The 12631-nt window shown below is 33.0% G+C and overlaps 1 protein-coding gene across 1 annotated transcript; it reads right to left on the reverse strand.

The window, feature by feature from the left end:
• Positions 1-9517: 9517 nt before the first annotated feature.
• On the reverse strand, positions 9518-10674 carry LOC133297247 (peroxidase 5-like). The gene is made up of 2 exons (XM_061496360.1): positions 10447-10674; positions 9518-10330 (listed from the first exon to the last, which is right to left on the reverse strand). The coding sequence occupies exons 1-2, from the start codon at positions 10672-10674 to the stop codon at positions 9518-9520; spliced, it is 1041 nt and encodes a 346-aa protein (XP_061352344.1).
• Positions 10675-12631: the final 1957 nt, after the last annotated feature.

Consider the following 12631-nt stretch of genomic DNA (forward strand, 5'->3'; position numbering starts at 1 on the left):
AAATCAAAACCCTATTATTAATGAAATGGAATGCTGTATGGTGCCGCTACAAGGACCCTGCTAGCCCGGATGAATAGATGATCCTCGTTGGAAGAAACTAGTCAGCTGCCCAAGACAACATCGGCATGGAGAGCAGCTTCGAAAACGCTGGGTTAGATTTATTTAATTGAATTTCTCTATTTATATATTAATTATTCGATTAATTCAAATCGAGCTTAAGAGAAATATAAAAGGAATACAAACATTTAATTGTGTATTCCTTGAAATACATAATTGAGTTTGTAAACAAAAAAATTGTAAATATATGATGCATTTACAGTTGGCCCATCGCACATGGCTCAACCAATGATTCAAGACGCGCAAAGTCAACCGGAATTGTGATCCAATAAGTATGGCTAAATTGTTAAAAGAAACAGTAATTTAAAATATAAAAAATATGATCAAATCCAAGTACAAATGAAGCAGTAGATATGATTGTGATTTGTTTGATAAGAAAAGGAAAGCAACACATTTAACATGATTTGAAATCTAAGATTTGGGACGTGTTTTGAATGATTTAATTGTAATTATTTATTTATTTTTATATGTTAATTTACATTATATTTATTTTAGAAATTTTTCTTATTTTTAGGATTTTAGATTTTGAATTTTGAAATGATTTGTAATTAGTCTATCAAAAGGTGCTTAAGACCCTTATTGCAGGAGTTAAATTTTGTTATTTTGTTAATAGAAATTGAGAACCAGAGGGTTACTCTTTTATCGTATCCCAACTTTCTATTTAGCTACTTTTTCTATGTGCTTTCGGCATCATTTAGTAATCAGAGCACTAGGTTGCCTTCAACCAATGGCTGAACAGAATCGTATGGGTCATCGATGGTGGAGTTGTGAAGACAAGGGACATGGATTCGTTCCTAAAGAAGAGAGACAACCGCGTCAGATAGGCCCGTGTAACATAGAAAATGAAGAGCTCGAAAGGTGGATCTAGGATTTGAACCGACAACATGAAGAGGCACAGAGTATGAAAATCCAATTTTTGGAGCGACTACTTCTGCTGGCGCAGAGCTGGAAAATTCAAGATTTTGAGCGACAACTCGTGAGGGCCCATACCGAGAAAATCCAAATTTTGAAGTGACAACTTGTGGAGACGCAGAGCATGAAAATCTAACATTTGGAGCGGCCACTTATGTGGACAAAGTTGGACATTCAATCCGAAGAAGGAATGAAATTAGATCTGATGACGAAGAGGAGGACATCAAGCACTTGGGGATTTTAAATCAGGGACAGAATTGAGAAGTTCGACCTGGAATTAAATACATTTTTCAAGATATCGAGATGCAAATTATAATAACCGTAATTTCATAATTCCAAAATTAGTGGATTAGTTGGAAGACCTTAGGGTCATAAATGGAATGAGGATGAAATTCTAAGAATTTTGATATCCATATTAAGGGTATTTTACACATGTGAATTTTCATATATTATTTTTGACTGTTGACGCAGTAACAGTCAGTAGAATAGCTCCAAGTTAGCAAATTATAGTTAGAGAGCTATTTTGAGGATATGATTATCATAGATGAGGTTAGCATATGATTTGATGAAGTTTGATACCCATATTGTGGTATTTTGAAAAAGTCACTTCTACCGGGTATTTTGTACTGTTGTAGAAGCAGCCGGTAGAATCCCGGAACGGGAAAAAGATGAGAAAATAGAAAGAAAGACCAATATATGTCTAACAATTCATAATTAGACCAATAATGTTAAAGTTAAGAAGATTATAAAATCCGGTTACATTTAAGAACACCGGTGAAGACTACAGTGCAATTAAACAACTGTTAGTGGATTTATGATCAACTAATCAAATTTTTAAGTTATAAACATGATAAGTAGACAAAATTAATGTTAATTACTTAAAATTAGGGTCTTGGGTGTTTTCGAATAAAAGTTTGATAACGGTTCAGATAAAAACTACACCTGGTTTCATTAGAGGACAAAGTGCCACTAAGGTGACATGGCAACCCTAATTAGGGCACCTTCCCCTCCCTCTCCATTCAGAATTCTGTCGCCTCACTCCCTCTCTCTCTAAAGTTCAAAGTTTGCATTTGCTCTCAATTCTCTCTAGAATCTCTCTTCCTAAACCTCACTAAATCCACAAACTTCCTTCACAAAACTTGTTTCCCTCACTCTCCTCTTCACAGCCATACAATTTTTATAGAGTGAAGCAAAAATTTTGTGACCCTCATACCCAAGTCCAGCCACGGTTTTGGAGCTCCATGGAGCCATGAAGTTGTGTTCTTGAGTTCTCTTGAAGAACACCACTTGTTTGTTTGGTTCTCTTGAGTTTTAATGTAAGTTTTCTAAATTTTCTTGAAAAACCTCATCTTCCTTGCTTGTGTTCTTGAGCTCTAACTCTTGAGAATATTTTTGAAGGTGTATTCTTGTTTAAAGGAGCATTGTTGTTGGTGAAAGTGAGGCTTGGAGCTAAAAGGTGTGAGCTTGAAGATGTAAGCATCACTTTGGGAAAAGATGACCCAAAAATCCTTCCTATCCTCATTTCATTCTCGGTTTTGGCTTATTGGGTCGGGAAAATATTGTTGAAAATTTTAAAGAAAGGGTTTTGATGGTTGTTCTTGAGGGTTTTTGAGTTATGAACCAAGAAATGGTTGATTTGATGTGTAAAGGTGCAACCTTGGGATCCTTGTGTGGATTTCTTGTCAAAAGATGAACATGAACCCTAAAAGGACACATATACAATTCGGCCTTGTCTTTGGAACCTAGGGTTTGATGACTAAAAAAAGTTAAGAAGTGGTTAAGTGTTGAAAAATTCCAAGAGGAACTAAGAAAGACTAATTAAGTGGGTTATCTCTAAGTAAAACCTACTAATCTTGATTAAGGATGGCTTAAAACCCTAATAACCTTAACAAATCAAAACTGCCCTCTTGAGTATAAGGTGGATTAGTTGTTTTAAAAATAAGGAAATCATGGATTAGTGGGTTAATTAAGTGTAGGTACTAATTAACTAAAGAAATGACAAATAAATAAGCTTAAAAACCCTAACTTTCACTCCTACACTATTCGGCCATGTGAAGACAACTTAGGGTTAGTATTTTAAAATTTATTTCAAGACCTAACTAGGGAATTAATCTAGTGGTTAAGTGAGGTGGACTATGTATAATACACTAATTAAATATTAAACCCTAAAATTTGACCTAATTAGGGTAGGAGCACTAATCATGCAATTAGTGAACTTGAGGTACCAAGACATAATATGACTAAGTGGGACTTCATAATGAACCTAATTAAGGATAAACCCTAAAATTAAAGTAACCTATGGTTTCTAGCTAAACCTAATTAGGGTTTGTTAATTAAACCTAATTAAGGAACTAAATGGTAACTTAAGCTTAGGATGGACTTAGGGACACATGACCATGTGAATTAATGAAAATAAATCCTAGGTTAGAGTATATATATATGGTTCGGCCATATAAGGTATAATTACGGTTTAGGTTTGAAAAATTTAATGAATGATGGATTAAGGTTTGATTATGTGTCTAAGGCTTTAACCAACTTGTAACTTAGAAGAAATGAATGTGAGATTATGGAAATTCTCTAAGTCTTGAATTTAAGTCTTAGAATGTCAATGGATTAATATGCCTAAGTTAATAAGTAAATTACCTAGAGGAGTTATACTTAGTATAATTATGGAATATGTAAAAAGGGAGCTTAACTAAGAAAGAATTAAAGATGAACTAAACATCCATGGAACCAAGTATGGGTGTTCGCGGTCTGGATTGGATCGGTTTTAGAAGCAAAAATCATCCGATCCAATCTCTTCGGTTTGATCATGTCATCATCCATTCGGTTTGAATTTTTTTTCAAATCCGATCCGATCCAATCCAATTTTTTTCGGTTTGGATTGGATCGATTTTTTGATTTTCTGAAAATTTTAAAATTTGTTTTTTGGTTATTGTGCAAATAACATTTTTTGTATAATAGGCTTTGTAAAAAAAAATTAAACAGAAAAGTAAATGGTAATATAGTTTTTTTTTTTGGCAATGAGATATGAAGCTTTAGACAAATAAATTTTTGTTGATGAGATGTGACTAGGTTTTTTCTTGGGTTTAGTTCATGGGTTAATAGGTTTTGGGTTTAAAAAATTTTGGGCTATGATGGGAGGAAAGACCCAAGTAGGTAGAGTGAATTAATATATTGGATCGGTTTGCATTGGATCGGTTTTCATCAACCCATCCGAAAACCGATCCAATCCAATTAAAATTTGCGGTTTTTATTCGGTTCTCATTTTTTCGGTTTTCGGTTTATTCGGTTATCGATTTTTCGGTTCGGTTACCGCGGTTTGAATCGGTTTGGATCGGTTGATGAACACCCCTAGAACCAAGAGTGATTTAGCTTTCAAATTTAACACTATAGGACCATGTAATGCCTCGGTTTTGGTACCCTTAATAGGACAAGTAAGTAATGAAAATTGTATTGGTCCATTGATTAAGTTCAAGAATAATTAGTGAGGTGATTAGTTGTGGAACTAGTCTTGAATTAAGCTTCAAAATGTAATGGGCATATTATTGGCATGTAAGAATGAAATGTGGAATCATTAAGTGATTGAGTATTAATGATGTAAATGATTCCTGCTCTAGGTTTGCCTAGAGGACTTGGCACTTGAGGGTTTATTGGAGCATACGTGTTTTACTGTTGGAGTTGGGCTTGTGATAAGCTCAGTGAGGTAAGCTCCTTATTTTGGTTGCTCCTCTCTCTTGTGGTCCCACCATGATAGGTTTACAGTTGTATTGTATGAAAGTATGTGGTATAATGTATATGTGCATGCATTCACATTCATATAGATGTTATATGATTCTTGATGTTAAGATGATGCACTGATGATATATGTTATGAGAATCCTGGCCAATGATCATGGTATGTAAGCTACCTATGACTTGACTCTGGGAGCTATTTCATACTGAGGTTGCGTTGACTGTCTATGGCTTGACCCTGGAGTCACACATATGTAACCGTCTATGGCTTTGATCCTGGGGTTACACAAGGATGATATGATGATACTATGTTTATGTTGTATGCCTATATTATATGCTTTATATCTGACTTGTCATGCAGGAAGTGGGCTCAGGGGATTAGAGGATCCTCTATAAACCTTGAGCTTACTGAGATGTGTTATCTAACCCCGTTTGGGGACATCATTTCAGGTACCCAGGTTAGCAGTGTGCAATATAAGGGCAAGAGCCCAGCTACGGATTAATGGATTGATGCTGCTATTTATGTTATGCTGTTATTTGATTATATGGCATGTTTAGTGTTTTGACATGCCTAGATAGACTATGTTGATACTCTGTTGACGTATGTAATAATGCTCAGGATTAGTATTGTTTGAGCTTTTGGATTATGGATGTATGTATTATGAGTTATGTTAGATGCGTGTGACGTGTACGCAAAGATATGATGTATGGATTTATTAATTTGGGCACGAAGCCATTATTTATGTATTGCCCATTGAGGGGATTGCAGTCCGTGTGGTACTTGCAAGCTGTCTCTTTAATTATTGTATCTATCAGATTATTGTATGTGTGGGACCCAGGTTCCCAGTTATTTGAAATATAGTCGTTATGCTGCCTGTGAGACTCCGTCAGGAATGACACTTGAGGTCATATCCGGATAGGCAACGGCCACTAGTGATGGCCAATGGTTTAAAGTAGTAGACTTAGATGTTAATGTTACGCTAATGCAATATATCAGACGAACACTTTGAAAATGTTTTAGAAAATACTTGGAAAAAAGTTTACTTGTATTTTTATAAGACGCTTTATTATTTTGTTTTAAATAAAGTCTTCTGCTTTGTATTCTAAATATCATGTATGTTAACAACCGGAGTACTACAGGGTGTTACACAAATCAACATTCCTGACTTTGATGTGTACGATCATAAACACAGTTTATGATGATTATTCGATCTATGATGATAATGTAATTTATTGTGATTATTCAATTAACGATAATTATTCTATTTATGATGATTATTCGATTTTTTATTATTATCCAATCTACGATGATTATTTAGTTAATGATAAATCTAATGGGAAATTAGATGGTGGAGATTTAATTGAGGAAGAATTGTCATTTCAGTTTCTACCTAAAGAGATTGAGATCAGTGAAGAAAAAGAAGATTCGAGGACGAATCTTTTCCTAGCAGGGGAGAAGATGCACTTATAGTTGGCCCATTACCCATGGCTCAACCATTGATTTAGGAAGCGCAGAGTCAACCAGAATTGTGGTCCAAAAAATATGGCCCAATTGTTGAAAGAAGTAGTAATTTGAAATATAACAAAGTACGATCAAATCCAAGTCCAAATGAAGCAGCAGATATGTTTGTGATTTGTTTGGCAAAAAAAATAAAAGCAACACATTTGGCATGATTTGAGATCTAAGATTTGAAACATACTTTGGATTATTTAATTGTAATTATTTATTTATTTTCAAATGTTAATTACTGTTATATTTATTTTAGAAATTTTTCTTATTTTTAGGATTTTCAATTTTGAATTTTGAATTGATCTGTAATTAGTCTATAAAAGGGTGCTTAAGACCTTTATTGCAGGAGTTGATTTTCTTGTTTTGTTAATAGAAATTGAGAATCGGAGAGTTAGGCTCTGCTTGATTTCTGTTCGCAGAACAGTTTTTAAATTTTTAAAAACAATAAAACAAAAAAATTTGTTTGGAAAGAGTTTTTCATCGGATATGTTCTAAAAACAATGACTTTTTCTTGTTTTAAAAACTCAAAAAGCAAAATAATACCACGATGTTTTCTAAAGTTGTTTTCCTGTTTTCTGATTTGTGCGGTGGCATTACTGTAATTATGGGATTTCATTAATGGCATTTTCGTAATTAAATGAATTTTTATTTTAATTTTAAATTATTTTACAGTGGCAATCTTGTAAATATGATGATTCATTAATGGCATTTTCGTAAATAACTACAACTTTTTTATAATTTTAAAATTAACTATATTCAAACAAGTTTTATTGTTTTTTTTACTCTCAAAATCAGTTTTAAAAATTTATCTTCAAAACAGTTTTTAAAAACAAAAAAACATTCAAACACACCCTTAGGCTCTGATTGATTTCTGTTCTCCAAAATAGTTTTCAATTTTTTTTTTTAAAAAAACTTGTTTGTAAAGAGTATTTTCATGCTATCTATTTTAAAAACAGTTTCTACTTTGTTGTTTTAAAAACTGAAAAAGCAAAACAATAGAAGGTTGTTTTCAAAAGTTGTTTTCTTGTTTTTGCGGTGGCATTCCTGTAAATATGAGGATTCATTAATTGCATTTTCATAATTAAATCGATTTTAATTTTAATTTTAAATTATTTTGCGGTGGCAATCTTGTAAATATGAGGATTCATTATGACATTTTTGTAAATAATTACAACTTCTTTATAACTTTAAAACTAACTATATTCAAACAAGTTTTATTGTTTTTTTTACTCTCAAAATCAGTTTTCAAAATTTATCCTCAAAACAGTTTTTAAAAACAAAAAAACAAAAACACATTCAAACACACCCTTACTCTTTTATCGTATCCCAACTTTTTGTTTAGCCACTTTTTCTATGCGCTTTCGGCCTCAATATAACCCTCTTCTTGGGTGTTCACAAAGTTTGTAAGTGTTATATTTATAATTTTTTTGTTTACAAACTCAACTATGTATTCCGGGGAATACACACTTATATTCGTATTCTCCGGAATATATAGTTGAGTTTGTAAACAAAAAATTCAATATAACCCTCTTCTTGGGTGTTCACAAAGTTTGTAAGTGTTATATTTATAATTTTTTTGTTTACAAACTCAACTATGTATTCCGGGGAATACACACTTATATTTGTATTCTCCGGAATATATAGTTGAGTTTGTAAACAAAAAATTTGTAAACATAACATTTCTCAATTAATAAATACAAATTTAGAAATAGGATGAAACTAGAAAATAAATATGAGAACTTTAAAAAGTTAATATATATCTTAAATAAACTCCTCTTGGTAGTTTTTAACTTTTACTTTTTTGTTCATTATAACAAAATTCTCTCTTTATAATAACAATTTTTGTAAAAACATGTTTAGCAAAATTTCTGCTTATAAAAAGAAGAGAAGCTAAAAATAAACCATTCCAAATAGGCATTAGTATACTAATGACCAAAAGTACAGGTTAGGGAAAAGTAGCTACAAACTCCATGACAATATGTGGATTCTAATTACGGGTATGTAAAATGGGATTTATTTATCTCATATTGCATGAGATAATTATCTCATGTAACAGAGACAAGATAGTGTGATCCATTTCTTTTTCAAAAAAGTAAAAAATAAAAAAAATAGTGGACCTCGTTGCTTTGTCTCTGTTACATGAGATAATTATGTCATGCAACATGAGATAATTATTTCTCATGTAAAAAAACCAAAAAACTATATATTTTTTCAATCGGGTTTAAGAATTAAACCATTTTATTTGAAATAGTTTAACAACCAAATTATTTTTTCAAAATCAGTTCGGTTTAAAAGGCAAACCACTTTACTAATTTAGTTTGGTTAAGATTAAAAACTAAACCGAACTATACCTATTTTTAAGAGTGCAAAAAATCCAAATGTACTAAACTGAACTTAAACCGTGTCATATTTTTTTAAACTGGTTTAAGAACCAAATCATTATTTTACATATTAGTTCAATAACCAAATCACTTTTTAAAATTGGTACGTTTCACCCTAACTAAATCATTTTTCTAGTCCAATTCGATTCTATATAAAAAAACTGAATCGAATCAAACCGAACTATATAATGAGACCGACTAATATTTTCTCTCTTTTCTTTATAACGAGGCACATTCACTCTTATGTAAATGTAACAAGATAAATTTTTTTGTATGGGAAAAGAGTAGACATATTTCCCTTAAACAAAAATCTCGTACATATTTGACCCCGAAACATTCGATTTTTTAATCCATCGTTCTCTGTGTCTCGCTCTCTCTCTCTCCTAAACTTATCCGTGGCTCCACTAAAATTTGTATAGTCTCTGTGCAAAACTGTCTATGGATTTAACGTTTTGGTTATTTCAATTTGAAAAGGCCCCTTGAACATGGTTTTTTATTTAACTTTTTGTCAAGTCAGTTTTAAGAGTTCAATAAAATAAAACAATGGACAACAAAATTAAGAAGCAGGTAAACTTTGAATGAATCCAACATAACTTAAAACGCAAGGCACACATTTTTTTTTATCAATAAACAAACGAAAATAAAAGGATGAACCAATGAAAGAAAAAGTCGTTCATCCTAAAGTAATTTGCACATTAATTGACCTGACTCAAAACTAAATATACAATTAAATTCAAAGAATGAAGTAATTAAACATCCTTTTGCCCGTAAATCATAAACATATGAAGAAGAAAAAAAATATATGCAACTTAATTTAATTGGAAAAAAATAACTCTTGTTTTTTAGAAGAGTAATGCGGCTGGCTATTGTTGATTAACAAAGCTGCAATCTGTCCTGATCTCACCATCAGAGCCAGTAAGCACATCTATAGAACCCATGTGGACCATTGCCTTTGCAAACTTCACAGCCCAATTACTTGCTCCATTATTATTATTATTATAATTATAATTATGATTATAATTAGCATTGCTTATAACCATTTGCCTTGTTGATTCGCTGCTCCACAATGTCTGATCCGATGTCAACAACCCACGATGGTTTATCACTCCCTTATAGTACTTGTTGTCCAATCGAATTGGCGTGGCTGCATCAAGTGCCACCGTTGGGTCTGTGTTGCTCGGTGGTTGCGGACACTTTGTTTTCAACCATGCAGCATATGAAGGATCCATAGAGGGATCTTGAGTGTATGTGTCATTGAATGAATACAGACGTTTAGAGAAGGAGGAACAGTGTGATACACCAATTGAATGGGCTCCTGAAAGTGTCACCATTTCATCTGCTGACAACCCTTTTCTTGCAAAATTGGCAACAAGTTGATCAACGTTGAAGGTTGGTGCTGGTAGATTTTGTGGCACTTCATCACCGATGGAGACGCGACCATCTCTGCGTCCTGATGGAACGTCGTAGTTAATGCCACCAAGTTTGAGAGCAGAGTCTCGAGCTGCAAAGGCGATAATGTCAGAACATGAGACTGTGTGAGGACATGCTGACTCTAATTGGGACTTAGCATCCTCAATCACTTCAAACCCACGTAAGCTTGGATTGTTTATGAAGTTGTCTCTCTCAGCAGGTGGGTTACCGGGTGTGGATGCAAGTAACACTGAACCATCACAACCCTGTTTACATATATATATATATATAGACAGAGAAGAGGACATAGTAATGTTAGACACTTGCATACCAATTACATAGTCAGAAGTTGAAATGTTATATATTTAAACAGTGAACTTACCCTCACAAAGCAATCATGGAAATGCGTTCTAATAAGACCAGCACCTATTCCAGGGTTGAGAGAAATTGCTTTGTTGACTGCTCTTCTGACAATTGCCTCAGCAGATGGACATGTGGAGCTATAGAAACCCACCTGCAGTGATGCTGAGCCCAATGATGAAATAGACAGAATGATCATAACCAAGCTTGAAACCATTGTTAGCTGCATGTTTGGAGCACTATCTACCATTGTGTTGTTATTTTGCTAAATGGCAGTGGGAAACTCAGCACAATATATTATATATGATTTAGAAGATTGAATTTTGTAACTAATTAATTTAAGCACAAGACAAGGAAGAGAGTGGTATTTGATGTTGTTGGCTACTAATTAAGGAGGAGAATGAGAAAACATATGCTCAAGCGAATGTATTTATAGGATGGGAAACTTATGATTTTCAAAAGGGTGAGAATGAGATGAAGGGTTCACTTTGTCAAACAAAATGAATAGGTAGTAGTCGAAGTTTTCTGCCGTTGAACACTTCTCTTCGGGCACAACTGTAACCCTTATTCTTGTGTCCAGTGGGAATTTTTTACTCTTTGGTGGCTCCATATGGCATTTAATTAGACACTTTGACGAAGTGTAAAGTGTAAACGTTTATTTGAAATTAAAGTAGGATTTGGTAACCACAAGCCATTGTATGTTGCTTGCAAGGACAAGTTAAAATATGGCCATGAAGAAAACAATTAAGACTATTTCGTCTTTAAAATATAGGCTTCGTATTCCCATGAAAAAGTAGGTGGGTTCGCTTGTTTTTTCTCTCTCTCTTGTATGGGAAACTATTTAAAGAATTTCCATTAGAGAGGAGGGGCGGATCCAGAAAGGAAGTGTTTCAAAAATCAAATGATGATGACTAAGTTGACGTCAGAAAATTTGAGCAAGAGGGATGTTCGATCTTTCCTAGTACTATTTTTTGGAGAAATATAAAATCTTAATTCCGGAATTCACCCAGAATCAAACTAAGTTTGAAACAATAACTGATTGGAATATAAAAAAAATATATAAAAAAAAAAGGAAGCGTTCCAATAATAGTATATTAATAGCCGGCTCTCTTAAACTACATTAATTATGGGGAAATAGTCAATGAAATGAACCGATCCCCATACTATCCCCCCTAAATGTTTAGTGTAATATAATTGTCTTTGGTAGATGACTTTTCTGATGTGTATAACAATTAATAAAGAATGTTTTCAAAAGGAAACTATTTAGAGTACATAATTTATAGTAAAGATATCTATTATATTTTTAAAGGAGAACAAAAAAATCAATTATGTGTTCACACTGTGCGTTCACACTTGCATGTCAATTTTAAAAGACAAATAAATAAATAATAATAAAATAAATCAAAATTCGAAATTAAGGAAGTAGTGGGAGACATCAAATTAATGTTCCACTATCATTTCTACATTGGAATTGTAAGGTTTTTAATTGAAAATTATTGGAAAGTGGAAAGTCTATTAATGATATTGGAAATTATACTACCTAAAAAAAAACTTCTCAGTTCATCCACTCTCTCAATTACTCTTATAAATACCAAATTCCAAAATGGCACCTTTATTTTTCCCAGCGCCTTTCTCAGCTTTCTGATTCTTCACCCAAACCTCATCCTTTCTTTTCCCCTCATCCACTCTCATTTTATTTCTCATTTTCTTGAACATTAGTCACGGACCCGGTTACTTCTACCCTTTGAGAATCAAGGTCCCTCTTTTTCTTGTTTTACTGCATCTATCTCATTTTTAATTTCCCTTTACATCGCTTACTTTCCTTACTTCTTTTTTTTCATCCATTTTCATTGACCCGTTGTTTTGTTAGTCCCAAAAGAGCTACCTTTAATGGCTCACGTAATAGATTGGTCGTAGGTGGCTAGCGACTAGCATCTTGGAAGAATTTATAAGAAACAGTCTAAAGGTCTAACCTTGCACATGAAAGTTAGAATCTATGGGTCAAAAGCCTAAGTGTGCTTTGTGGAGCGGTATGTAGATCAAGTACAAAATTTCTTAGCATATAATAAGTCTCCTCAAAATGTGGAAAAATGATTTCAGGTTTTTTTTATATAGTTCTTTCTCATTTTATGCTTATGTTTCAGGGGTATCAAAGAGAAAAACGTAAAAAATGCATAATGGTGGAAAAGGAAAAGATCAAGGCTTTA

This window comes from Gastrolobium bilobum, unplaced genomic scaffold, assembly GCF_033153095.1.
Source record: "Gastrolobium bilobum isolate Gb01-03AN ecotype WA unplaced genomic scaffold, APGP_CSIRO_Gbil_v1 utg54464, whole genome shotgun sequence".
NCBI lineage: Eukaryota > Viridiplantae > Streptophyta > Magnoliopsida > Fabales > Fabaceae > Gastrolobium > Gastrolobium bilobum.

Excerpts from the sequence above, each read along its gene's own strand:
- LOC133297247 (XM_061496360.1), bottom strand. The coding sequence starts at position 10,674 with ATGGTAGATAGTGCTCCAAACATGCAGCTAACAATGGTTTCAAGCTTG. Across the intron at positions 10,331-10,446 it reads TCCATGATTGCTTTGTGAGG|GGTTGTGATGGTTCAGTGTT; the intron begins GTAAGTTCACTG and ends ATATGTAAACAG.